Raw genomic sequence first — 27,445 nt, forward strand, 5'->3', positions numbered from 1 at the left:
AATTCTATCCTAAAGCTTCACCACGATAACATCTTGTTAAATATGCCTGATACTGAGCCCAGCTTTCCCTTCTTTATAGTAATGGTATAAAGAGATATTTGCCAGAGGAGAAGATATGTTGGTGTACATTTCTTCTGCTTATGTGACCCATGATGCCTCATGGGTGCTTAGTTAAATCCAGCCAGATCTGTTCTGAGTTCACCTTATTTTGCCCGGTTTTGTGCCAAAAATAAATCAATACCATCTGATCCCTTATTTACAGGTCAGTATTGAAGGTCATAAAGCTTTTAAGCAAGTTTTCTTACCCTACATTACTGATCTGTAAAAAAAGTAGATCGTATTGGTTTATTTTGTCGCACATACCAAGAGATAATGAAAATCTTTGTTTTGTATACTCTCCCGTCAAATTGTACTATATGAGCACAATCAAGCCATATTCAAGCACAATACAACAGGTTGTGCAAAGAGAAAATTACCCAGAGTGCAGAATTAAAAAATGCAGCGTTACAGTGTTCGATTTTCAGAGAAAGTGCCGATAAAAACCGAAAAAGTGCAAGGGTTGATTAGAGGTAGGTTGGGAGATTGAGACTAAACCCTTAGCTTACAAGAGGTCTGCTTAGTAGTCTGATAACATTAGAAAAAAAAAGCTATTTCAGTATTTGGCGGTACATACTTTCAAGCTTTCTGACAGGATGGAAGAGGTTCGTGATTATGCTGCCTCTTTTCTGAGGTGAGGTATAGATGGAGTCAATGGCAGGTGGGGGAGTTTGGTTTGCGTGATGCACAGGGCTACATCTTCAATTGTCTTCAACTTCTTGCAGCCTCAGGTGGAGTGGTTGGCAAACCAAGCGCGATGCATCACAATGGGCTGCTCTCACTAGTGCCACTATAGAAATTGGCAAGAGTTGATGGAGACATGCCAACTTTCCTTCGTGCTCTTAAGATTTAGAAATAGACGTTATGAGTCAATTTGGTTGGACCAGATCAAATTATTGGTCATATATCCAGGAAAATGAAGTTCTCGGCCTTCTCCATTTCAGCATGATTGATAATGACTGTGACATGTATCCCACCCTTTTTCCTAAAGTCAATCACTAGCTTCTTCATCTTGTTGACATTGAGGAAGATAGAGGTAGTTGTCATGGCACCATATTACTAAGCGCTAAATCTCGTTCTTGTACTCCATCTTGTTGAAGATCAGGCCCATTACGGTGGCATCATCTGCAAACTTGTAAATGAAGTTAGAGCAAACTTTGGCCACACAGTCGTGAGTGTATAGGGAGTATAGTAAAGAACATAGTAAAGAACATGCCCTTGTGGGGCACCAGTGTTGAGAATTATTGTGGAGGATATTTTGTTACATGTTCTCACTAATTGGATCATGAAGGTGAGGATTCAGTTGCAGAGAGGATGCTGACTTCTTGGTACAGGAGTTTGAAGCTGTGTTTGGTTGAAATTATGGAATTGTAGGTGGAACTATAATCAGTAAACAGGTGTATGATGTACTTGTCTTTGTTATCCAGATGTTAGAAACATAGAAACATAGAAGATAGATGCAGGAGTAGGCCATTTGGCCTTTTGAGCCAGCACTGCCATTCAATATGATCATGGCTGATCATCCAAAATCAGTACCCTGTTCCTGTTTTCTCCCTATATCCCTTAATTCCATTAGCCCTAAGAGCTATATCTAACTCTCTCTTGAATACATCAAAATGTTACAGCAATGAGTGAAGGGCCAGGTAAATGGCATCTGACATGAATCTTTTGTGATGGTTAGTGAATAGCAGGTGATCAAGGCCACCTGGTTCGATGAAGTTAATGCACTCCATGATCTCTTGAAGCACTTTATGATGGGTGTCAGAGCTACTGGACAAGGTCATTAAGACACACTTCCTTGCTTTTATTTTGCTATATTGTACCTAATTTGTAACTATACAATGACATTGATATATCTTACCTAAAGTACTCACAACTGTGCAATTGGAATATGTCGCTCTTCAAGGGAGATGCTAAATGCATTTCGTTGTCTCTGTACTGTACACTGACAATGACAATTAAAATTGAATCTGAATCTGAATCTGAATCTGAATTTGGACTATGGCGGTTAATACGATTAGAGAAGAATTAGCATGATGCTGTAGTTAAACATTTTAATATAACCATATAACAATTACAGCACGGAAACAGGCCATCTCGACCCTTCTAGTCCGTGCCGAACACATAATCTCCCCTAGTCCCATATACAATTTTGTAATAACAATTCTAAGTTGGGCAACAGATTTGCTGGTGACACAGGACAAGAAAAGAGACAGATTCTGTAGTATTTTCTTCAATGCTTGCAGCACTTCTATGTGCAAAAGCACACCTTTGCTCAAGGTAACACCATCAGTAATGAGATAGGTCAGATTTACAGCATTGGCAATGGTGCATGTAGAGAAAACAGAACCAGCTCCAGGGTAATAGCGGAGATGGTTCCTGAAGGCCTCCGACGATGATGCCAGGTTAATCTGAGGCCTGGTTAGTGGAGCTCCATACTTAAGGAATGGAAACACACCGTGTGACCATATGGGGTCATCACACTGACAATATTGATCAGTTAATGATGTCAGAAATGACTGATCACAAGTTCCTCTGTACCTGATTGCTGGTAACTGTGGATTGGATGAAAATACTGCACCTTATCTTAAAATGCATATAAGAATGCTGTGATTGGTTGCATTGGAGAGACTGCAAGGATCGCATGTAACCAGGTGAATAGATCCTTTCACACTGCAAATGTAAGAAAGTTTGTGATTCTGCTCGATCTGAAGAACAGACAGCATGTGAGTGATCCTGTGCACCACAACACCCTGAAAAGACTCACTGGGTTTCGAGAGAATGTGGTGTACATTTACCAGAATGTGCTTGTTTAATTGTTAACTTTAACTGAGATTTTTGATTCACTAACAACATTAAGGATCATGCAATTTTTGAAGTTAGGTGCCAGATCAAAAGACTAAGTGGCTTCTCCGGTTCATTTGTTCCTATATTTATAATTAAGGTGTGCATGGCAGCCAAACAAAAATCTCAATTGGTACATTGGAGAAAATTAGCCTTAATTTAACATAATTTGATTCATTTGCAAGAGAGCCCTTCATGGAGTAAAATTAAGAGCACGACTAGTGTTATAATTTTTTGTGAATTCCTATAAAATGCAAAAATAATTGTATTCATTTAATGACTGAGAAAATATGATGATTTTAATTAAATTTCTTTCAATCAGGCAAAGATTGCTAGTCCTGAATAGCACCCGTGGGCATTAAATTAACATAATCAAACCAAACTCCTCTCCTCCCCACCAATCACCCCCCCCCCCCCCCCCCCCACCACCAAACCAGGCTTCTATCACTAAAGGATTGAAACGTTATCACCCAACTGTCCAAAAAACAAACAAGACTAATCCTCCAAGAAGTGAGATTGAAATGTTCAAGTCTTCTTCGCTCTGCTCTGATTAGTTTTTGCATATAAATATATGTTGTTGAATTTTGAGAGCATTCTGCAATAGTTTGATTAATTATGAATGCAGTAATCAATAACCAATTTTCCTCCTGTGTCAACATTGTTCTAAGCACATGTAAAATCTTCCAGCTTAAAAACATTGGAGGTTAATTACAGGTATAAAGAAATTGTATATTTAACCCAGCTTTCATCTGTCTTCTATTTTCCCAAACTCAGTCTAAATTTATTCTTTAAACCAAACTTCAAAAAATCTCTTCTGATAATGCAATCACACTCCCAGCTACATTTGAGTAATTCTGTTAGAAATATCGTACTTTATATTCTTAGAAAATAGTTCAAAGGAATCTTACATCACCATAGATTTAAAAATTCATTGATATTAATTGTATAATGCCATTAAAGATGTACATTAATTTATGTGGGTGAACTAGATATTTCTGTCAACTGCAGCTTGAAATATATTCAAAACTCATGGTGCAAAACTATTTCCACCTGGATAGGCTTAAAAAATAATAAATATAGGGTTTGAGGGCAGAGATTCTTGGATTTTGTAATTGGAGTATTTTACGACAGAGGAATTGACAAAGCTCAGACAAATGGTGTTAAAATATAGACATTTTATAATGTTTTTATGTTCCTACGAAACATTTGTTAAACTAACTGATGAGTGGGAGTACTTCCATGCAAGCTTAATAAAAACCCTATGGTGAATATAGCTCAAGAATGCCTCTTTCTGAACATGTATCACACATTGTTTCTATTCAGCCAAGAATACTGTATGTCAAAGTTCTGCACTGTGGTAATAACTGGTTTGCTGTGTTGGGGGTGAGGTTCATTCTAGTTGGGGCTGAATATGAATTAAATAACTGAATTGCCTTACTAAATGAGAATAGACTTGAAATTATACATTTTCATAAATTATACGCCTACGCCGCATCTGTTCCCAGGATGAGACGTTCCACACCAGGACATCGGAAATGATGGAAAGGCACACACCTGTCTATATAAGGTCCCACAGTATGACAGTGCACGTCAGAGCAAAAACCAAGCCATGAAGATGAAGGAATTGCCCATAGACCTCCGAGATAGGATTGTGTCGAAACACAGATCTGGGGAAGGGTATAAAACAATTTCTGCAGCATTGCAGGTCCCGAAGAGCACAGTGGCCTCCGTCAGTCTTAAATGGAAGAATTTTGAAACCAGGACACTTCATAGAGCTGGCCGCTCGGCCAAACTGAGCAATCGGGGAGAAGGGCCTTGGTCAAGGAGGTGACCAAGAACCCGATGGTCACTCTGACAGAGCTCCTGAGTTTATCTGTGGAGATGGGAGAAACTTCCAGAAGGACAACTATATCTGCAGCACACCATCAATCAGGCCTTTATGGTAGAGTGGCCAGACGGAAGTCACTCCTCAGTAAAAGGCACATTACAGCCCACTTAGAGTTTGACAAAAGGCACCTAAATAAGATTCTCTGGTCTGATGAAACCAAAATTGAACTCTTTGGCCTGAATGCCAAGTGTCATGTCTGGAGGAAACCAGGCACCGCTCATCATCTGGCCATTACCATACCTACGGTGAAGCATGGTGGTGGCAGCATCATGCTGTGGGGATGTTGTTCAGCAGCAGGAACTGGGAGACTAGTCAGAATCGAAGGAAAACTTGAACGGAGCAAAGTGCAGAGAGATCCTTGATGAAAACCTGCTCCAGAGCGTTCTGGACACACAGGGGCGGAGGTTCACCTTCCAACAGGTCAACGACCTTAAGCACACAGCCAAGATAATGCAGGAGTCTGTGAATGTCCTTGAGTGGCCCAGCCAGAGCCCAGACTTGAACCCAATCGAATATTTCTGGAGGGACCTGAAAATAGCTGTGCATCGACACTCCCCATCCAATCTAACAGAGCTTGAGAGGATCTGCAGAGAAGAATGGAAGAAATTACCCAAATACAGGTGTGCCAAGCTTGTAGCGTCATACCCAAGAAGACTTGAGGATGTAATCGCTGCCAAAGGTGCCTCAACGAAGTACTGAGTAAAGGGTCTGAAAACTTATGTAAATGTGATATTTCAGTTGTTTATTTTTTAATTACTTTGCAAAAACACCTGTTTTTGCTTTTTTTATTTTGGGGTTTTGTGTATAGATTGATGATTAAAAAAATGAATTTAATCCATTTTAGAATAAAGGGCCTGTCCCACTTGGCCGTCATTCGCGCGCCATTTACGCGAATTGCTAGCGTGTGGGTAGCGCGTGCGTGGCGCGGGACGGGTGCATGGAGTGGTGTCGAGGAGTGTGGAATGGCGTGGAGGAGTGTGGACTTCGTCCTGCACGAAATCTTCGCGCGCCACCGGCCTGTCGCATAACTGACGGCCAAAGTGGGACAGGCCCAAGACGCAACGTCTCACCTCCAACTGCAGCAGATGCAGGCAAACGATTGCTGAGCTCGGCCTGGGGCTCACGGCTGTAGTGGATCCGGATCCATCCCTACTCCTACTCCCAGAGCGGGGCCATGACGATTGGAGATAGACACAACATGCTGGAGTAACTCAGCGGGACCGGCAGCAGCTCTGGAGAGAAGCAATGGGTAACGTTTCAGGTCGAGACCCTTCTTCAGACTGAAGAAGAGTCTCAACCTGAAACGTCACCCATTGCTTCTCTCCAGAGATGCTGCCAGTCCCGCTGAGTTACTCCAGCATTTTGTATCCATCTTCAAATTACGTCATGTGCGGACAGCTGTGCGGACGCATGATGACGCGTGCAACCGCCGCGCGTCAGTCACTACCGGCCTGTCAAGTAAATGCCGGCCATGTGGGACAGGCCCTTTACGCTGTAAGGCAGTGGTTCCCAGCCTTTTTTTGACCATGCCCCACCTAATCACCTCTAAAATCCTGATGCCCCCCACCCCCCCATGTGGTGATATATAATTCTTATCATTTAAAAAGTGAACTCCGTTTCAGCTGAAGAAGCTTAAAATGCCAATACCTTGGTTGTAATAACTACATAATAAAGACCTTTTTTACCCAAAAAAAATTATTTACTCAAAATAACATCTGAAACATAAACTACATATGTTTACCTGATGGAAAATCCTAAAAAATAAAAATCGAAAATTTGGACCCAGACTTCCTCAGTCGTGCTCAATTGCCCCCCTTAAAAATCAAATTGCCCCCCTGTGGGGCGTACGCCCCACGTTGGGAACCACTGCTGTAAGGTAACAAAATGAGGAAAAAGTGAAGGGGTCTGAATACTTTCTGAATGCAGTGTACCAAGGTACAGTGTGGATTTCAGATTACCATTGCAACAGTATGATTGCCTATTTAACATCTGCAATTACCAGGAAAAAACATCATGGTACCGAGACGTTGAAATTTAGATAATTTAGAAATCGGAGGTGCAAAGGAACTTGGGAGTGCTCGATTCACTAAAAGTTAATTTGCAAGTCGAATCGGTAGTAAGGAAGGCAAATGCAATGCTAGCATTTATTTTAAGAGGGCTAAAATACAAAAACAGGGATGCAATGCTGAGGCTTTATATGGCACTGGTCAGATTGCAATTGGAGTATTGTGAACAGTTTTAGGCCCCATATCTGGGGAAGAATGTGCTGGCATTGGAGAGGGTTCAGAGGAGGTTCACGAGAATGATTGCAGGAATGATTGGATTAACATATGATGAGCCTGTACTCGCTGAATTTTAGTAGTAAGAGGGGGGTAAAACCTACCGACTAGTGAAAGTGCTGGATAGAATGGATGTGGAAAGCATGATTCCATCAGTGGGAGACTCCAGGACAAAAGGCCATAGCCTCAGAATAAAAGGACATAACTAGAAAGGAGATAGGAGGAATTTCTTTAGTCAGAAGGTGGTAAATCTGTGGAATTCATTGCCACGGATGGCTGTGGAGGCCGTCAATAGATATTTTTAAGGCAGAGATTCTTGATTAGTTAGGGTGTCAGGGCTTATGGGGAAAAGGCAGGAGAATGGGGTTGAGAGGGAAAGATAGACCAGCCATGATAGAATGATGGAGTAGACTTGATGGGCTGAATGCCCTAATTCTGCTCCTAGAACTTGTGAACTCATGAGTGTTGTGTAAGGATTTCCCCCCACTAAAAAATGGATGACTAAATAATGTTCTTTTGAAAACATAGCATTAAAACTAACTTTGTCAAACAAAATCCTGTGCAGGCTGGAAAAGACATTTCAAAACTAATCAATCACATTAGGTTTGCCCTCAGGCCATGACTTGAATATTCAGACATTTACAAACTTTCTGCTTTCAACCAATGCGGATATAATTATTAAGAAAGAACTGCAGAATCTGGAAGAGGAGAACTTCTTCAAAGTGGACAGACCTTGAGGAGATTTCGAGAACTTCTTTAAAGTAATTCAGATTTCGAGAACTTCTTCAGTCTCGACCCGCAATGTCGCCTATTCCTTCGCTCCATAGATGCTGCCTCACCTGCTGAGTTTCTCCAGCATTTTTGTCTACCTTCCTGTATTATTATTTATTATTATTCATTTAAAATATATTTTGTTTGATCTTCCATGCCATCTGAAGCAGTCCCATAACCTTGGCATCCCGTATTCATTGGGAACAATTATTTAACATCAGCTCACATTGATTGCAAATATGCTTACCAACTAACACACCAGATAAGGAGCTCTTTCCGTTAACTGATTAGTATGCAACAAAAGCTTTTCACTGCACCTCGATACATGTGACAATAAACTAAACTAAACTCTAATGCATCTTATTTTTTCATAGAATTTTAAAAGCTAGAGCTCACCAGTTATATTACTATTTAATTTGATACTATACTAAGTGGGACCCGTTGGGTCCCTGCCACACGGGAGGCTTGATCCCCCAACGCAAGCCGTTCCCCCAACGCAATATTCTACCACTCACCCATAGCCCCCAACTGTGCAAGCGAGGCTCATTTCCCCTCACCCCTTGCACTCTCTCCCCCTCTTCTTCACCCTCCCTCTTCTTTCCCCTCTCCTCCCCTACCCAATCCCCCCTTCCTCCTATCCCCTACCCTCAGTCACTCCCTCCCTCCATAACTGCTCTCCCCTCCCTACCCCCTTCCTCTCCCTCCTTACCACCCCCACTTTCCCCTCCCACTCCCCTCCTCAAACCCCCCAGTCTCCCTCCTCACCTCCCCCACTCCCTCCCTACTCCCCCTCCTCCCTCACTCTCCCTCACCTCCTCCCTCTTCTTTCCCCTCTCCCCCACACTCCCCCAATCTGTCCCTCACCATCTTCGTTCTCCTACTCTGTCACTCCCTCCCTCCCTCCATAACCCCTCTCCCCTCCCTACCCCCTCCTCTTCTTCTTCTACCCCCCTCCTCCCCCAACTCTCTCCTCGCCTCCCCCACTTTCCCCCTCCCTCTCCCTCCTTACTCCCTCTCCCTTAATTCCCCAGTCTCAATCCTTACCCCCCCCACTGCCCTCCTCTCCCTCTATTCCCCACTCCCACCCTCCCCCACTCCCTCCTCACTCTTCTTTCCCCTTTTTTCCTCTCCTCCCCTAATCCTTCCCTCACCATACCCTACCCGCAGCCACTCCCTCCCTCCCTCCCTTTGTCCCTCCATAACTCCTCTCCCCTCCCTACCTCCTTCTCTGCCTCCATCCCCCCTCCCCCGTCACTCCCCCTCCTCACCTCCCCCACTTTCCTCTCCCTCTCTCTAGTGCCCCCCTCCCTCAATCTCCCCCTCCCCCACTTTCCCACTCTCCCTTCCAACCCCCTCCTCTCCCTCAATCCCCCAGCCTCCCTCCCCATCTCCCCCTCTTTCCCCCCCTCTCCCTCCCTAACCCCTTTCCTCCCTCAATTCCCCACTCTCCCTTCTCATCTACCCAGGGTCTTGAGATTGCCGTTCCTCTAACCGGAGGCTGCCTTGACTGGAGGCTGTGCCGACGGAAGCCACGCCGGGCAGAGGCGGGAGCCAACGGTGACTGGCAGTGGACGCAGCCAATCAGTGCGGCGATGGTGCAGGAAGGGGTGTCGTCATCCGGGCGGTGATTGACAGGAGAGGAGACCAATTTGTGCATACGCGGTTTTAAAGATTTTAAAATCTTAATAACTATTAAAATATACCACCAATCAGAACAAAACTTGTGGCATGCAGCACAGGAGAATGATGAGTAAGGTGGCAAAAAAATCATAGCGCTATTGTATACCGTTTTTACTCAAATGTAAAAACAACGCAAGCTGGAAGACAACAAGATGAGAGTTTTAGTTATGTATATTTATTAATGATCAATGAACATCCTAATGCAAAGTGAATTGGAATAGAGAGTGTGGTCACGTCCTTTATTTTAGTAATAAATTAGGATAATAATTTATTTGTAACATATAAAATTGATCTAATTTATAAATGCATTAATATATGGTTATTGACTTGGGGTTTTAGTATGTCTGATATATGAAGTACTTACAGCTGTCTTCCTCCTCAGCAACAACTTTGATAACGTAACAGGCATAGACAAACCCGAGAAGCTGGAAAAGAAACAAAGTGTTCATTACCCATAATGCTCAAAATTAAACTTGAGAAATAAAACAGTTACAATAATGATGGACTGTCCACAGCAAAGTTGCTGCTTGGCTTGGAATGCTAATTTTAAAAGTAACTAGACCAAGTGCAGACCCATTGGGTCTGTTTCCTTAACTAACCTTAACCTTAACCACCCCCCAAACACACAGGTGGGGGGAGGGGGGGGTGAGAACAGGGTAGGGAGGGGCGAGGAGGAGGAGGAAACGGGACAGATTTGGGAGATAAAGGAGGGCGGGGTAGGGGGTGAGAGAGGGGGATGGGGAGAGAGATGTGGGGGAGGGGGGAAGAGGGGAGGGGGAGGGGGGGGGGGGGGGGGAGAGGGGAAAAAGTGGGGAGGGTGAGTGGAGGGGGAATGGGGGAGAGAAGTGGAAGAGTGGGGAGGGGGAGGAGGAGAGGGGGGTAGGGGGAGTGATGGAAGTGGGACAGAGGGATAGGGGGAAGGGGGGCAGGGGGAGAGAGGGATGGGAGGGAGAGCGAGAGGGGTGAGGAGAGGGAGAGGGGGGAGGAGAGTAGGGGGAGAGATGTAGAAGAGGAGGGAGGGAGGGGTAGAGGGGTAGCGGGAGTGGTGGGAAGAGGGCCGGGGGAGTGGTGGAAGAGGAACAGAGGGGTAGGAGGAAGGGGTGGGGGAGAGGGGAGGGAGGGGGGAAGAGAGAGGGGTGGGGGGGGGGAGAGAAGGGAAGAGTGGGGAGGAGGGGTAGGGGGAGTGGTGGAGAGGGACAGAGGTGTAGGGGAAGGGGGCGGGGGGAGGGGGAGGGGGCGGGGGAGAGAGAAGGGGGTGGAGAGAGGGAAGGGGGGGGGGAGAGAGGGATGGGTGGGAGAGGGAGAGGGGAAGGGAAACATAGAAACATAGAAATTAAGTGCAGGAGTAGGCCATTCGGCCCTTCGAGCCTGCACCACCATTCAATATGATCATGGCTGATCATCCAACTCAGTATCCCGTACCTGTCTTCTCTCCATACCCCCTGATCCCTTTAGCCACAGGGGCCACATCTAACTTCCTCTTAAATACAGCCAATGAACTGTGGCCTCAACTACCTTCTGTGCCAGTGAATTCCAGAGATTCACCACTCTCTGTGTGAAAAATGTTTTTCTCATCTCGGCCCTAAAAGATTTATCCCTTATCCTTAAACTGTGACCCCTTGTTCTGGACTTCCCCAACATCTGGAACAATCTTCCTGCATCTAGCCTGTCCAACCCCTTAAGAATTTTGTAAATTTCTATAAGATACCCCCTCGATCTTCTAAAATCTAGCGAGTACAAGCCGAGTCTGGTGCTGATTCTATGGGTGAGATGCCAGTTTTTTTTTTAATATTTGGGGGGGGGGGGGGGAAGGATTTGATTAAAAACGTGTACTTAAACACGATGAAATGTAATGAGGAGCGGATACTTTGAAAGAAAAGTGAAATCTCTACCGAAATGGAAAAGATGTCGGCGATTCTGCGTCTGGTTTCGGAGTTGCAGTGAATCAAAGGAAGAAAGGCGGCCGGCAGCCGTTCATGTAAATAGATCCATTCCGATTGGACATCTGCGAGTATTGGGCATTGTGACATCACACGATGGAACGAATCAAAAGGCAGAAAGGCAGCCGGACCCCAGGCACACAGTTTTATATATTAATAGATTACTTTAAGAAGTCATCAACGTTTATTAGCAATACAAAGCCAGATATATATCCAGGCAAACGTGTATCCAAGACATTGTTCATATCTTTAGACGATTTAACACTGACAAAAGCAAAGTTCTTGTTTGACATTACATTCTTTTTTCTTCCATTGGAGGATGTATTTCCAACTGGGAGGCCCACTTTTTGTATTGTTACATATGCAATATTCTGTATTCCATGATCCATTTGATATCTCAACACTTCACCATTAGAAGGTAGACAAAAATGTTGGAGTAACTCAGCGGGTGAGGCAGCATCTATGGAGCGAAGGAAATAGGCAACGTTTCGGGCCAAAACTCTTCTTCAGACTTCAGAAGAAGGGTTTCGGCCCGAAACGTTGACTATTTCCTTCGCTCCATAGATGCTGCCTCACCTGCTGAGTTTCTCCAGCATTTTTGTCTACCTTCGATTTTCCAGCATCTGCAGTTCCTTCTTAAACACTTCACCATTAGATGTTGACACTTTCAAAACAGTGAAATCTCTCTTTATTTGATGATGTTTCACTCGGGAATGTCTGATTTCTGATATGAAATATGGTGCTCCTGAACTGAATGTAGGAAACTTTGTCCATAAATATTCATTTCAATTCACCTGCTTTGCGTTTTAATAATCTGGGCCTATAGAATTTAGAATATAATTTATTTGCCACACAACCAGGGTCGGTGGAATTTGGGTTGTCAGCAGCGATACAATAATAAAAAACACACAACCACAATAAAAATGTAACACAAACATCCACCACAAAATTTGGCCAGTCCTCCTCCATTTCCCCCCCATGGACAGGACCAAAGTCCAGAGTCAGTCCAGGATCGGCTCTTCCTCACCGGAGACCACGGCTTTAAGTTGGTGTAGGCCGCAGGCCGGCGGTCGAGATTTAAAGTCTCCGCCGCAGCCAGAAGCACCGTAGACTGCAGGGCCAGCGGTCGAAGCTCCCCTCGAGGGGTGATGTTAAGTCCACACCGGGCCCGCGGTAGAAGTTGGCCGCGGGCCGGCAGTGGTGGCTTCTTCTTCCCTCCCCCCCGGGTCCCCCACGAGGGATCCCGGGCTGTAGACGGCGCGCCAGCTGGAGCTGTGCAGACCGCGGCTTCAGGCTGCCGGCTGCCGCGGGCTTGCGAAACGGAGCTCTCCCCTCCGGCGAGCCCCAGCGAGGGCTCACCCGCTCCACGCCGAGAGTCCACGCTGCGCCCGCCGCTGAAGTCCCGGGCGCGTCTCCGTAGAAAGGCCGCGCCGATCCTTGATGTTAGGCCACGGGGGAGGCGACCTGGAAAAAGTCGCCTCTCCATGGAGGAGGCGACCAAAGCGTTTTCCCCCTTACCCCCCCACACAAAACACACCGAGGAACATCAAAAACATACTTTAAAACATACTAAAAAAATTTAAAAAGTTGAAAAAAAACTAACGCGCTGCTGACATGGCTGCTGCCAGAGCAGTGCCCCCTCCGAAGCCCTATAGGCTTGGAACGACCAGTCTCAATGTTTTTGCATCATTGGTGAAGGAATCCCAAATCAAGAGACTGAAATATATTTGTGTGAATTGTTTTCAAATTAATGGGACAATTAATTTATTTTTTATAGTTTCACCAATGCTGTTTTGCAGAGTGAATCTTGTACTGTCAAGAATTATCTTTATAGTTATTGCTCGTAACCGTTCTGTGGTTCTTCAGGAGCATGGTTTAGCACATGGATAATAAGGGTCTGCTGAGACTCGAGAGTATCTAGCGCAAAAGCACAGCTGGAAGTTTCAAGGTAGAATTAATTCAAGGCCCTAGTGCATACAAAGGTGTTAAAGGAAAGCATGCAGAGCCCCCTGTGAGAAGAAATGCCAATTGAAGGAACAAGCACTTTCGCAAAGCCGAGTAGAAGATACATTTGTGAACATACTGTATGTAGTACCATACCATTAATCAGCAATCAGGTGCCTTCCCTTCCACTGACCATCACAGTGGTCTGCTTGCCCAAAACTCTGAGTGGAAGCAGTAATAACTCTGGTTTTCCATCTCCTCTCCTAATGTGTCCAGTACAGTATCTAGAAGGCCTCTCTTTTCTGTAGTAGTCCAAATTCCCACATCAACACTTGCTCCAATCAATTGGCACTTACCTTTAACAGATGCAAGCTGGTTTGGTGCTACACTTGACAAATCATTGACATAATTGGCCCATTTATTTTCCTACCATTGCGTTCCAATTCATAGTAGAATGCCATTCAGTTTCTCAGTGTAAATATCACCAACAATTTGTCCTGTCCAATTTTTTGGACAACTTTACGGCCAAGAATGGCTCTACTTCCTCTTAATTCCTGAATTAAGGAAATTCATCATGTCTTAAATGCCTATTACTAATTTCTATAGATGTACCGGAGAATGCATCCTATTAGGATGCATCGCAACAATTTGGCAACTACTCTCCCCAAGAATATTGCAGAGAATTGTCGATGCAGCATCAGACAAACCAGTCTTCTCCTCCATTGACTCCGTCTGCACTTCATGCTGCCTCGGGAAAGCAGCCAACCTAATCATGGATCACTTTCACCCTGATCATTCCCTCTTCTTTTCTCTCCTTTCCCACAGGCAGAAGATACAAAAGATTGAAAGCATGTACCACAAGATTCGAGGACAGCTTTATTCATTCTGTTATCAGAATCCTGAACAGACCTCTCATAAACCAAGGATGTATTTACAATCCCCCAATTTACCTTGTGGCCCTTGCACATTTTTTTATCTGCACTTTCTCTGTAGCTGTAACACTCTTAGAATAAAGGGGAGGTCATTTAAGACTGAGGTGAGAAAAAACTTTTTCACCCAGAGAGTTGTGAATGTATGGAATTCCCTGCCACAGAGGGTAGTGGAGGCCAAGTCACTGGATGGATTTATGAGAGTTAGATAGAGCTTTAGAGGCTAGTGGAGTCAATGGATATGGGGAGAAAGCAGGCACGGGTTATTGATAGGGGACAATCAGCCATGATCACGATGAATGGCGGTGCTGGCTCGAAGGGCCGAATGGCCTCCTCCTGCACCTATTTTCTATGTTTCTATGTATATTCTGTACTGTTGCAATTCTCTTTTCGCACTACCTGTTGTATTCAATGTATGGTTAGACTGTAATCATAAATGAATGATTTATCTGGATCTGGACTGTCTGGATAGAAAAAGCAATGTTTTTCACTTTATCTCAGTGCATGTGAAAATAATAAACCAATACCTAACCAAATCTAAACACGGAAAGTCCAACGGCTCACAACAGGGCAATCCTTTGAGTCCTACACCCTCTCTCCTTATTTTCCAATTAATCTTTGGCACATTTTTAGGGTATGGTCGGAAACTGTAGCAGTACGCAGTAACCCATACATACACATACATGGAGAACATGTCAAATCTGGTCCCAGGAATAGTGAGGCAGTAGCACTAGCCTCTACTGCACCACAACATTACTGGCACCAGCCCGTGCTGAATTACATAGTCTATGAACAGTAAGCAAATTGCTGTTTTGACACTAATATCATTAGAAAAAAACAAACAGCAATGTGTCCCTGTGTTGCTTTAAATAGAAAAGTTCAATCACGTTCCAATATTCATGTGTTTTTTGGGATTACTACCTTCTGACCCAATTGACTGTGAATTTATATTCATATCACAGCAATCCTACATCTGACAACAATTAGTTACTGAAGTTAATACCAAATGTAGCTTTTGTTGTGGGTGGGGTTGTGGGAAGTGAGTAAAATGCAGACATGCAATTAAAGCTCTGGAGGTCAGTGGAGCTGAATGCTACTGAATGCAGTATGTGGCTTCAAAAGGGTAACTGCAATGTGTTGGAATTGTATTTGCACATTAATTTAATAACCTGAACATTTGTGAAGGATAATGGTCTTTATCTTATTATTTGAAAATATGGTCACTGACAAGCTATGTTTATCCATTCATCACTTATATTGTTGGTCAGGTCTTCAGCAGTGAAATGGTTTCAATCCAATCCAATCCAACTTTATTTGTTAAGCACTTTAAAACAGCCAATGTTGACCAAAGTGCTGTACAGAAGAATAAACAAGACATCATAAACAGGCACCATAACAGCTCACATGAGGCGCAAAAGGGTACTGTTATTTGTTTTTAAATCTCTGAATGTGCTCGCCCCGCCTTACCTCTCTGAGCTGCTCCACCCATACGCTCCTGCCCGGTCCCTCAGGTCAGCTGGTCAGCTGCTCCTGGAGGTACCGAGGTCTAGTCGGAGGCTCAGAGGGGATACAGCCTTCTCTGTTGCTGCTCCGGCACTCTGGAACACCCTGCCGTTGCACATCAGACAGGCCCCCTCACTGTCCATCTTCAAATCCAGTGTTAAAACACATTTGTACTCCCTGGCTTTTGACCATGCCTGAGACTTTGCTTCTGTTTGTGGTGTTTTTTGTGATGTTTCTTTATTTTACATGTCTTTTCCTACTATTTCTTTTGATTGTTATTTTTGGTGTGTATTAACTTTTTTGTCAATGATTAGTGATGTACAGCACTTTGTTGCAGCTATGTTTGTTTTTAAAGTGCTCTATAAATAAAATTATTATTATTATTATTATTATTAAAAATTACATATGAAATACAACAATAAATTAAAAGACATAAAACATGAGTAAAAATAATAGCCACGGAATAAAAGCAATCAAAAAATAAGAAATTAAATCAAGTAAATAAATAAAGTCGACATCTTACTGGGTATCAAAGGCCACGGAGAAGAGATGGGTTTTAAGAAGTGATTTAAAAACAGACAGAGAAGAGGCCTGTTTAATGTGGAGAGGCAGATCGTTCCATAATTTGGGTGTTGACACAGCAAAGGCACGGTCCCCTCTGAGCAGTTATACATTTTATAGCATCTTATAACCCAACACTAACACAAATCAATTATTATTACTAATCATCCACAGTGAATTACTTGGATCTTGCAATTTTAAATAGTTGGATCTTGTCTGTTGTCTCACTCAGACAAGATAAGCAGATAGTTTATTCCAAAAAATATTGAGAAGAATTTAAACTTTGTTTTCCAGCCTGTCCTCTGATTACGGTTTGAAACTAATCAGATGATTTCACCTGAATTGTACTACAGGTGCACAACCTTTTATCTGAAAGCCTTGGGACCAGACACTTGTCGGATTTCGGACATTTTCGGATTTCAGAATGGAAGATTTTTAGCGTAGATTAGGTAGGTAGCGCGGGCGGCTTGAAAAGTCTGGAGCAGCTGCCTCCTCCCCGGAGACCGGGAGAATCATTGCATAAATGTTAGTCAGTTAGTTTGGAGGGATTTTATGTGGCGGTGGTGGTGTAGGGGTGAAGGGGGAAACTTTAATTCTTAGTCCCCTACCTACCTGGTCGGCGACTCCCAAACCTCGCGGAGCTGGGGGCTCCGTCCGGCCGCGGGCGGCGCCGGTTGTAGCTCCGACCCCGGCAACTCTACCCCTGGCTGCGAGGCGCTCCAAATGCAGCGCGGCCCGCGGCCGGACGTCCCAGCTCCGAGAATGTCGGGAGTCGGCGGCGTCGCAGCGCTGGGATACCAGCGGGGAGCGAGCAATGCCTTACCGAGTCGCCGTGCGGCAAGCTCCGGAGCGCTGTGGCCGCCTTCTTCCAACATTCGCGGAGCGTCGCTGGATTTGGAGCCGCGGAGCTGGGGGCTCCGTCCGGCCGCGGGCGGCGCCGGTTGGAGCTCCGACCCCGGCAACTCTACCCCTGGCTGCGCGGCTCCAAATCCAGCGACGCTCCGCGATGTTGGTGTCGGCGGCCACAGCGCTCCGGAGCTTGCCGCACGGCGACCCGGTAAGGCATTGCCCGCACCCCGCTGGTATCCCAGCGCTGCGACGCCGCCGACTCCCGACATTCGCGGAGCTGGGGCGTCCGGCCGCGGGCCGCGCTGGATTTGGAGCGCCTCACAGCCAGGGGTAGAGTTGCCGGGGTCGGAGCTACAACCGGCGCCACCCGCAGCCCCACCGGCCACAGCGCTGCGGAGCTTACTGCACAGCGACCCGGTAAGGCATTGACCGCTCCCCGCCTCTCCGACTAGGTAGGGGACTAAGAATTAAAGTTTACCCCTTCACCCCCCCTTCACATAAAAGCCCTCCAAACTAACTGACTAACATTTAAGCAATGATTTACAGATGTTTAAGCGTCTCCCGGTCTCCAGGGAGGAGGCAGCCGCTACAGTAGTACAGACCTGGGTTGACCGTGGGTCGTTTTGGGTCAGGTTTGGCGCCAAACGCGAGCTTTGGTGCGCAGACGACATCTGGAAAAAATGGCCGGTTTTCGGAGCTTTTCGGTTTCTGGAACACCGGATAAAAGGTTGTGCACCTGTATATTCTCTCAACCACCACGACAATCTTTTAAACATCAGTCACTGAAAGTAAGCATGCAGGTACAGCAGGCAGTTAAGAAAGCTAATGGCATGTTGGCCTTCATAGCGCGAGGATTTGAGTTTAGGAGCAAGGAGGTCCTACTGCAGTTATACAGGGCCCTGGTGAGACTGCACCTGGAGTATTGTGTGCAGTTTTGGTCTCCTAATTTGAGGAAGGACATTCTTGCTATTGGAGGAGTGCAGTGTAGGTTCACCAGGTTAATTCCCAGGATGGCGGGACTGACATATGATTAAAGAATGGATCGACTGGGCTTATATTCACTGGAATTTAAAGGATGAAAGGGGATCTTATAGAAACATATACAATTCTTAAGGGATTGGACAGGCTAGATGCAGGAAAAATATTCCCCATGTTGGGGGTCCAGAACCAAGGGTCACAGTTTAAGAATAAGGGGTAGGCCATTTAGGACTGAGTTGTGGAAACACATTTTCAGCCAGAGAGTTGTGAATCTGTGGAATGCTCTGCCACAGAGGTCAGTGGAGGCCAATTCACTGGATGTATTCAAGAGAGAGCTAGATATAGCTCTAAGGGCTAATGGTATATGGGAAGAAAGCAGGAACAAGGTTCTGATTTTGGATGATCAGCCATGATCATATTGAATGACGGTGCTGGCTCGAAAGTCCGAATGGTCTACTCCTGCACCTATTTTCTATGTTTTTATGTTTCTAACTCCATTCAGCTGCATCCCATCATAGCTCATTTGCTGCTGAAACTACCATCTGTGTGTTGTTATATCCAAACGTGTCTATTCTTGGCTGGGTCATACATCCTTTAACTTATGTAAATTTAAACTGATCTTTAACTTTGCTTCCCACATCCTAGGCCTCAACAAGTCTTGTTAGCCTATGAAAATGCTCTTATAGACCTATAGTGGCACCCTGCCAAATCCTTCCATGGCCTTGTCCATCCATCCCTGCGTTTATCTTTTCATATTTTGTGTTGGTTTACCATTTTCTGGCATCATACACATCAAAAATCTCTGGATTTCCTTTCTAGACAGTAATGACAGTGGAAGCAGGAGGTTACAGCATTCTGAACATTTTCTGCACTCAATCCTTTACCAATGTTTTTAATTTATCTTCTCTCATGAGATGCCCTATCTATTAAATGCATTCAATGACTTCAATAAATTAATTCATTATAATAATCCTCAAGTGTCCAAATAAAAGATTACAAGACTTCATTAACTGTCAAGTCTGATATGAACGTGGCACTCAGTTTTGTCAAAGCACAATAGATTATCGATCTTCATCAGCAAGAATCATCAGGCAGTGCTGTGACACGCGGTAATGTCAAATGGCATTTCATTTCCAAGATTCTTGATTGGTGTTAGAAACCATTACTTGTTCTAATCAAAATAAAGTTTGTCCTGCAGTTTCTGCATAAGAGCATTATGAAGACAAGCTGAAGTAATATAAACACATAACATTTTAAATGGATAAAAAATAAAGGAAACACACATTTTAAATTTCACAATGAAGCAGCAGATTTAAGTGAACCGAATTTAACAAAAATATTTTTCTGTCATAAACAGATAGCGATCTATTCCTCTTTTTGAAGAATTTATTGGATGGCAATATTAGAATAGCCATACAACACGGAATCAGGCCCTTCGGTCAAACTCATCCATCCCGACCAAGATGCCTCATCTAAGTTACTCCCACTTGCCTGTATTTGGCCCATATCCCTATCCTGTCCATTAACCTGTTCAATGCTCTTACAGAACCTGCCTTAACTACCTCCTCTGGCAGCTCGTTTCATATGCCACCAGTTGAGTTTAAAAGCTGCCCCTCAGATTTCTATTAAATCTTGCCACCTCAACTTGAAACTAAGTCCTCTGGTACTTGATTCCCCTACCCTGGGTAAAAGACTCCGTGCATTCACCAATTCTATTTCTTTCATGATTTATATGCCTCTATAAGATCACTCCTCAGCCACCTGCACTCCAAGGAATAAAGTCTGAGCTTGCCCAAATGTTCCCATTAGCTCATGTCATGTAACATCCTGGTGTTATCGTCAGAAATGTTCTCTGCACTCGTTCCAGCTTAATGACATCCTTTTTGGAGGGTGAACAAAACTAAACACCATACTCCAAATGCGTCCTCACCAACACCTTCGACAACTGTAACATAATGTCTCAACTTCTATGCTCAATACCCTGACTGATAAAGACCTGGTTGTCCCACTTGGGCGACCTAATCCGCGAGTTAAGAAGAGTGTCTTCGACCTGCAAGCACGAGGGTTCTCACCTGGAAAGCAGGGAAAGCAGGGAACGCTGTCTAAAATTCATACCCGCGATGAACAGGAATTTAAAACCCGCGATGAACGGCGGCTGCACAGTAACGGTAAGTCCTCTAGAGAGGGCGGGGGGGGGGGGGGGGGGGGGGGGGGGGGGGGGGGGGGGGAGGGGGGGGGGGGAGGGGGGAGGAGGAGTGGAGACACTTTTAAGAAGTATAATAAAGTTTAGCGGGCATTTTACCTATCGGTAGGTTTTCCTTGGTCCTGAAAACTCCAATGAGCCAATCACAATGTCCGGTCAGCGAAGGAGATTGCCTATTGCTGCCCTCGACTGCCTGTAACTAAATAGCGACCTCACTCGACTGCACTACGAGTTCAAAAGATCCATGACGACCAAATTTTATTTGCGGAAAATATTTCAACATGCTGAGGCCACGAGTATTCGGGAACTTCCCTCGAGCATGAAGGACAGTTCCAGCGACCTCATAGGACCTTCTTGGACCACGTGTCGACCATGCTGCGAGTTTGAAGGTCGAAGACACTCTTCTAAACTCACAGATTAGGTCGTCCAAGTGGGACAGTCCCTTTACTCTACAACACTCCCTAGGGCCCTACCATTCACTGTGAAGGCCTTGCACTGATTTGACTTAAAATGCAACATCGCATACTAATCTCATTAAGCCATTACTCAGCCCTTTGCGCAGTTGATCTAGATCCAGCTGTAATTTTTGATATCTATCTTCACTGTCTACAATACCTCCTCCTTTAGTGTCAACTGCAAACTTACTCATCACGCATTGTACACTCATTCAAATCATTGACATAAACCACGAACAGTAATGGGCCTAGCATTGCTCCCTGAGGTGCACCACTAGTCGTAGGCCTCCGGTCCGATGAACACCCTTCCACCACCATCATCCTCTCCTTCCTTCTATGAAGCCAGTTTTGTATCTCGTTAGCTAACTCACTCTGGATCCCATGTGATCTAAACTTTCAGCGCAACCTACCATGCAGTCCACACCGACAACATCCACGGCCTTTCCCACATCACACTTTCTTGGTTACTTCAAAAAACATAATCAAATTTGCAAGACACTATCTTAAATATACAAAACCATGCGGACACCCCCTCATCAGATGCTATATATCCAAATGTATTTTCTATCTTATCCCTCAGATCCCTTATCTCCAGTAACTTATCTACCAAAGCTGTTAAACTCACTGGCCTGCAGTTCCCAGGCTTTTCCTTGCAGTTCTTCTTGAGCAGAGGCACAATATTAGTCACCCTCCATTCCCACAGCATCTCACCCGTATCTAATTGTGATTCATTTATGTCAGCAATTTCATCTTAGCTTCTCAGGGTATCCTCAAATGTATCTGATCAGATCTGGGAGATTTATTTACCATCTTGCACCTCAGTACTGTCATCAAGATATCTCCATTAATTGTCCCAGGTTTCCCAGACTTCATGTCTTTCCCCATTGTGACAACAGAGGAGAAATACTCATGGAGGACCATGCCCATCTCCTTCGGCTCTATACAGAGATGACCGTTTGGTTTCTTAGGGGCCGTATTCCCTCTCGAGTAACCCTCTTTCCATTTATGTACTTAGAAAATCTCTTTGGATTCTAAATATTTGAATTACTTTGCTTGTAAGATCATAATTGAATAAAATAAACATACCTCTTTGTCACAATAGGGACTGGATTTGAAATGGTATTGCATGACAATATGCAATGTAGTTTAAAAAAATCCACTTTGCAGTCACCAGTGCACTACCAAGAATTAGATCCAAGTCCTCTATGCATATTACAATCTCCTATGTACAAAATAATGCTAACTCTCCCTAATCAGTCCCTGTCCATCCAAAAGCATATGTATCTTATCCCTCAGAATCCACTCCAGTAACTTATCTCAGCACAGATGTTAACCTCACAGGTCATTTGATTTGTACAGTAACATTAAATGACTTGCAACACATATTTTGTTGTCACTTGCAAATTTCTACCACCCTTACAAGTGTCTAAATCTCAAATAATGTAGCAGAGTTGAATTGAAGATATTTTTAAAGGCTTGACTCTGCTTGGTGCGTTTCTGAGGAGTCAGAGTCTATTTTCCACTTTATTTTTCATAGTCACCAAGCATTGATCATCTCCCCCACCTTCTCACCCCCACACCTCTTTCCGAATGTTACTGCTCATTTCCAGTCACTCCCATGGCCCAGTAACCTGATCAGTTCTCTCAACCTCTCCCAACAATCATTTTTGCATGCGTCATATCCTCAAACCTGCCTCATTTTTCACCCTCATCCATCTCAAATATCTCCTGATCACCAAGGTCAATGGTCAACATTACCCTCTTGTTGTCTTTGTGGCCAACTACTGCTCTGATTGTTTCTGCAGCTAATTACTCCTCTGCCACTAATCCTATAATGGGGTTTCTTCTCAACTCTGCACCCCATTCTGCAATTCCCACTCAATCTTCATGAACCCTGCAAGCCACGTTGAATAAGCAGGTGAATTCACTGATAAGCCCAGTGCAGAGAGAGAAATAAACAGTGAAAGGTGAAAAATGGGAGAAAAATTAACATTCAAAAGAGAGAAAAACCAGAATAGAAAATCTGAACATAACATTGAAATTTCAAAAATTCCTAGCAAAAAATCAATGGCAGGAGGTAGGAGATTCCATCTTTTAGCCAAAATTAACTCGCAATTCTTTTAGTTCATCAGAGGTAACCTTGATGCACTGGGATTACGAGTTATGCGAATCAAGGATTCCATTCCTGCTCATTAGACAAATGTTAATGAGCTCCCTGCAGTTTAGTGAATGAAACATGCAAAGATTGTTGAAGTAAAAGCGCTGTCAATAAGAGCCAAGGACCTACAGACAAAGGTGTAGCCCACATTCCACTTACAAAATGACCATGTTCACTTGGCATTGCGTTATCTCATCAAAAACCTCAGGGGTCTTAATATCTTGAGAGGTAAAATTGCACAGGTGTTACAGAATTGGTTTATTAAATTGACATGAGCTTTGTCTGACTTTAATACTGGCAAAACATTAAGGAGGTAAAATTGTTTGATGTCAGTACTGTCAAATCCACTCTTTATCCATTTTGTCATCTTGGATATGATAATTTCTACAAATGTCCTCATACGGATAATCACCATTACCTCTAAACTCTAAAAGAGCTTTAATAAAATGCAGAGTTTAATAAAAAGTAAGGAATTAGTTAAAAACTATTAAATCTCATCATGAACAATTTATTCGATGGAAGACACAATGTGCTGGAGTAACTCAACAGGTTAGGCAGCATCTCTGGAGAATGTGGATAAATTACATTTCTGGTTGGGACCTCTCTTCAGACCAATTGCGGGAGAAGGTGGGGCAGGAAAGAAAGCTGGAAGAGAGGAGCTTTTTTTTTAATAGGCAGATTGCTGGACAAAGGCCAGAATGAAAAGGATAAAAAGTTGCAAATTTGATGCTCGATGAAAGAAAAGTTGTGAACTGTGAAGCCAGTGGAAGGAATGCAGGTGGTATTCTTTCCATGGAGTGTGTAGAGCAAAACTTCAACAATAGTTTGAAATTCTAATTGGCTCATAAGGTAATGTTCCTGTGCTCTTTTTCAATTTGCTGAGTTCTTCCAGTAGTTTTTTTATTGGCTCAAGATTCTAGCATCTGCAGTTTCTTGTGTTTCAGTGGTTTCTGCTTCCATCCTTCTTTGAAGTGTTTTTGACTAAAACTTACAACCACAGCCATGTTTCTGTCTTCAGTGAATGTCTCCGCTCCAGCTCATCCTGCATGGATTTCAACTCCGATTTCACCCTTCACCATTCTGATCCATCTGAGTTCAGGGGTATATTCAAACTGTCTGTCCTTTCTCGCCAATCTTCGAAATGTACCTCGAGATCCATGCTTGATGTAATAATAATAATAATAATAATAATAATAATAATAATAATAATAATATATTTTATTGTCATTGCACATAAGTGCAACGAGATTTGGTATGCAGCTTCCATCCGATGTCATAACTTAAATAATGAATACAATTTAGATTTAGATACCCCGAGAATATAGTTTGTAAAAAGACCATTAAAACAGTAAAACAGTCAAAACAGACTAAAGTGCAGATGTGTCTGTGCGACGTGACCATCCGAGGGAGATAGTCCATGGGGGTGGGGGGCACTTAGCAGGGCCCATTCAGAGCCACTATAGCTCTGTGAATGAAGCTGTTCCCGAGTCTGGAGGTGCGGGCGTAGAAGGCCTTGTAACGTCTGCCGGAGGGAAGTAGTTCGAACAGTCCATTACAAGGGTGTGAGGAGTCTTCATGGATGCTGGCGGCCTTCCTGTGGTAGATGCCCTCCAAGGCTGGTAGCATTGTCCCAATAATCTTCTGCCCTCTGTGGACGACGCGCTGAAGAGCTCTCCTCTCTGCCTCCGTGTAGCTGAGATACCACACAGAGATGCCATACGTTAGTATGCTCTGTGTGGTGCAGCGGTAGAAGGTTGGCAGCAGCTGTTGGGGCAGACCAGTCTTTTTTAATGTTCTCAGGAAGAACAGTCGTTGCTGTGCCTTCTTGACCAGCGCAGCGGTGTTGGTGGACCATGTGAGGTCCTTAGCTTTCACTGGCACAGCTTTCTTTAGCAACAATAGTAACTTAATCTGTCTCAAAACTAAAACAATTTACATCTATTTCATAAACCACAAACTCACCCAGCTCTTGACTTCCAATACCGCTCCTGAGTTTCACCCCTCTTCATTTCCTCTGACCTCACATCTCACCACAGCTACAATCCCTGTCACATTTTCACTATCCCATCCAATTCTCCCCTCTCTGACTCTGAGCAATCTGTCCTCAACAAAGACCTCAGAGTTATATCTCTGAACTTGTATCTTAATGAATTCCAGACCCGATAGGAAGTTGGACCCTGCTTCTGCCCCCTCTGTCTCTGCCCATTTCTTTGCCCAGGAGTCCTACACCATGTCCTACACCATAGACTCATTCTCACATCTTCAGAATTCCAGGACCACCTGGAGTCCCCCTCCCCTCCCCTCTTCATCCAACCCAAGTCTCTTACCTTTCCTTGATTTATTCATTGTGAATGGCCTTTACTCTTTACTCCCCTCCCCAATTCTAACCAATTCCCTTCTGGAGTAAAGCACTTTGTTCACTGCAAACAAATCCAAATTTTGTTAACGAACCTGTAGATTTATACTATTCCTTTGCTCCATAGATGCTGCCTCCCCTGCTGAGTTTCTCCAGCATTTTTGTCTACCTACTGTAATTTGTAATCCTATCTTGCAGATGTCAAAGGTCAGCTCTCAGACATATTCTATACTTGGTACTGATGAAAAGTCATTGACCAAAAATAGTAATTTGTTCTGGTTTTCACAGATGCTGGACTGACTGACTACATTCTTCCAGCATTTCTATTTTCATTTCAGATTCCATCATCTGCAGTTTTATTTGATTTCCACCTGAACTATTATTGTCTTTAGCTTTGACTGCAAGATATTTACAATTCCCTCCAAGTTAATTTCTTGCATCACTCACTGAGCTTCTAACCAATATTCTCTCTCAAAATAGCACTAGAGAGGATGCGGATGATATTTACAAGCAAGTTTCCTAGACCAAATTGGGGGAACCATGTGATCCATTTCCAAATGTAGATAGACCTCAAACTTAAGTTAATTGGTAGAAAGGACATTGATAAGAAATATTCTTACTCAGAGAAGTGGGATCTGGAACACATGGCACAAAGAATGGTGGACACAGAAGCCTTCAACACATTTAAGTACCTGGATGAGCACTGAATTAGAATAAGAACATTGCTCTAATTTCAGCCTGTGCGCTCCTGCAACACAGTCTTGATACAGACTATTCCCGCAGTAGTATTCTATTGTTTACCCGGGTTCTCCCGCGGTATTTGGCCAGGGCGCTGCCACAAAAGTATTGTTTACTGATGAGCATTGGCTTATAACCAAGCTATTAATATGCTGAGAACAGACAAAATTATAATCATAGTCCAGCCATCCAAATGCTATGAGGAGGTGGCACAGCTGCAGAGTTGTTGCCTTACAGCACCAGAGACCTGGGTTCGATCCTGACTACGGGTGCTGTATGTACGGAGTTAGTATGTTCTCCCTGTGACCGCGTGGGTTTTCTCTGTGTGCTCCGGTTTCCTCCCATACTCTAAAGACATACAGTTTTATATGTTAACTAGACCAAGTGCAGACCCGTTGGGTCTGCTCCCCCAATGGTGTGATCCCCAACCCAATATTCCACCATGCACCCGTCTCCTCCAATGGAACTGAAGCCGTTCTCAAAAGTAAGATTCCAGCACTGCCCTGCCTCTTTAAAAAAAAATCCCTGCCTGCAGTGAAAAGTTCAGTGTTCCTGTCTTGCAACATTGTTTCAAAGTGTGTTGGAAGCTGAGGAAGGAGCAGCCGTCAACGAATCAAAAGGCAGGAAGGGATCTGTACTGCAGGTGGACAGACGGATTTGAGTTTTATATATATATAGATTAGCTTTGGTAAAATTGCAAATTGCCCCTAAGGTGTAGGATAGTGCTAGTGTACAGGGTGATCACAGGTTGGTGCAGACTCGGTATAGGTACAGTGAAAAGATTATGTTGTGTGCTAACCAGTCAGCGGAAAGACAATACATGACTACATGTATACAGAGCAACATTATTCCTATAGGTGGGTGACTAAAACTGAATACAGCACTCCAAATGCAGCCTTACCATCGTCCTGTACAAAAACCCATGAGGAAAAATCAGTCATGGATAGCAAGATCAGTTGAATATAGTACTTAATCAAACGTGGATCTAGTATAGGGCAAGAAGAGCAGCAAGCCTCAGGGAAGTTTCATATTTCAGCAAAGGATGAACATAAAATTGATAAGAAAAGTGGAAGAATTAGGTTCATCTAACTAGAAACAAAAAATTGCTTAATTTCTCCGTTTACCCTATCTGTTGTACTCATGTTGGATTTGATCGTACTCATGTAAATTATAATTTCCCTGGACAGCACGCAAAACAAAGATTATCATTGTACCTCAGTGCAGTTCAAGCTTTTGTAGATATACAACAATGGTTAGCAAATGTTCACTCAAA

The 27,445-nt window shown here is 44.0% G+C and overlaps 1 protein-coding gene across 1 annotated transcript in view; it reads right to left on the bottom strand.

Moving 5' to 3' along the window:
• The window catches only part of nkain2 (sodium/potassium transporting ATPase interacting 2), a 361,685-nt gene that overhangs the window by 15,874 nt on the left and 318,366 nt on the right, over positions 1 to 27,445 (bottom strand). The window contains exon 5 of the mRNA XM_055635679.1: positions 9,923 to 9,983. Coding sequence (XP_055491654.1) covers positions 9,923 to 9,983 — 61 coding nt within the window. The remainder of the gene's footprint in view (positions 1 to 9,922; positions 9,984 to 27,445) is intronic.

The sequence above is a fragment of the Leucoraja erinacea genome, chromosome 5 (genome assembly GCF_028641065.1).
Source record: "Leucoraja erinacea ecotype New England chromosome 5, Leri_hhj_1, whole genome shotgun sequence".
Lineage (NCBI taxonomy): Eukaryota > Metazoa > Chordata > Chondrichthyes > Rajiformes > Rajidae > Leucoraja > Leucoraja erinaceus.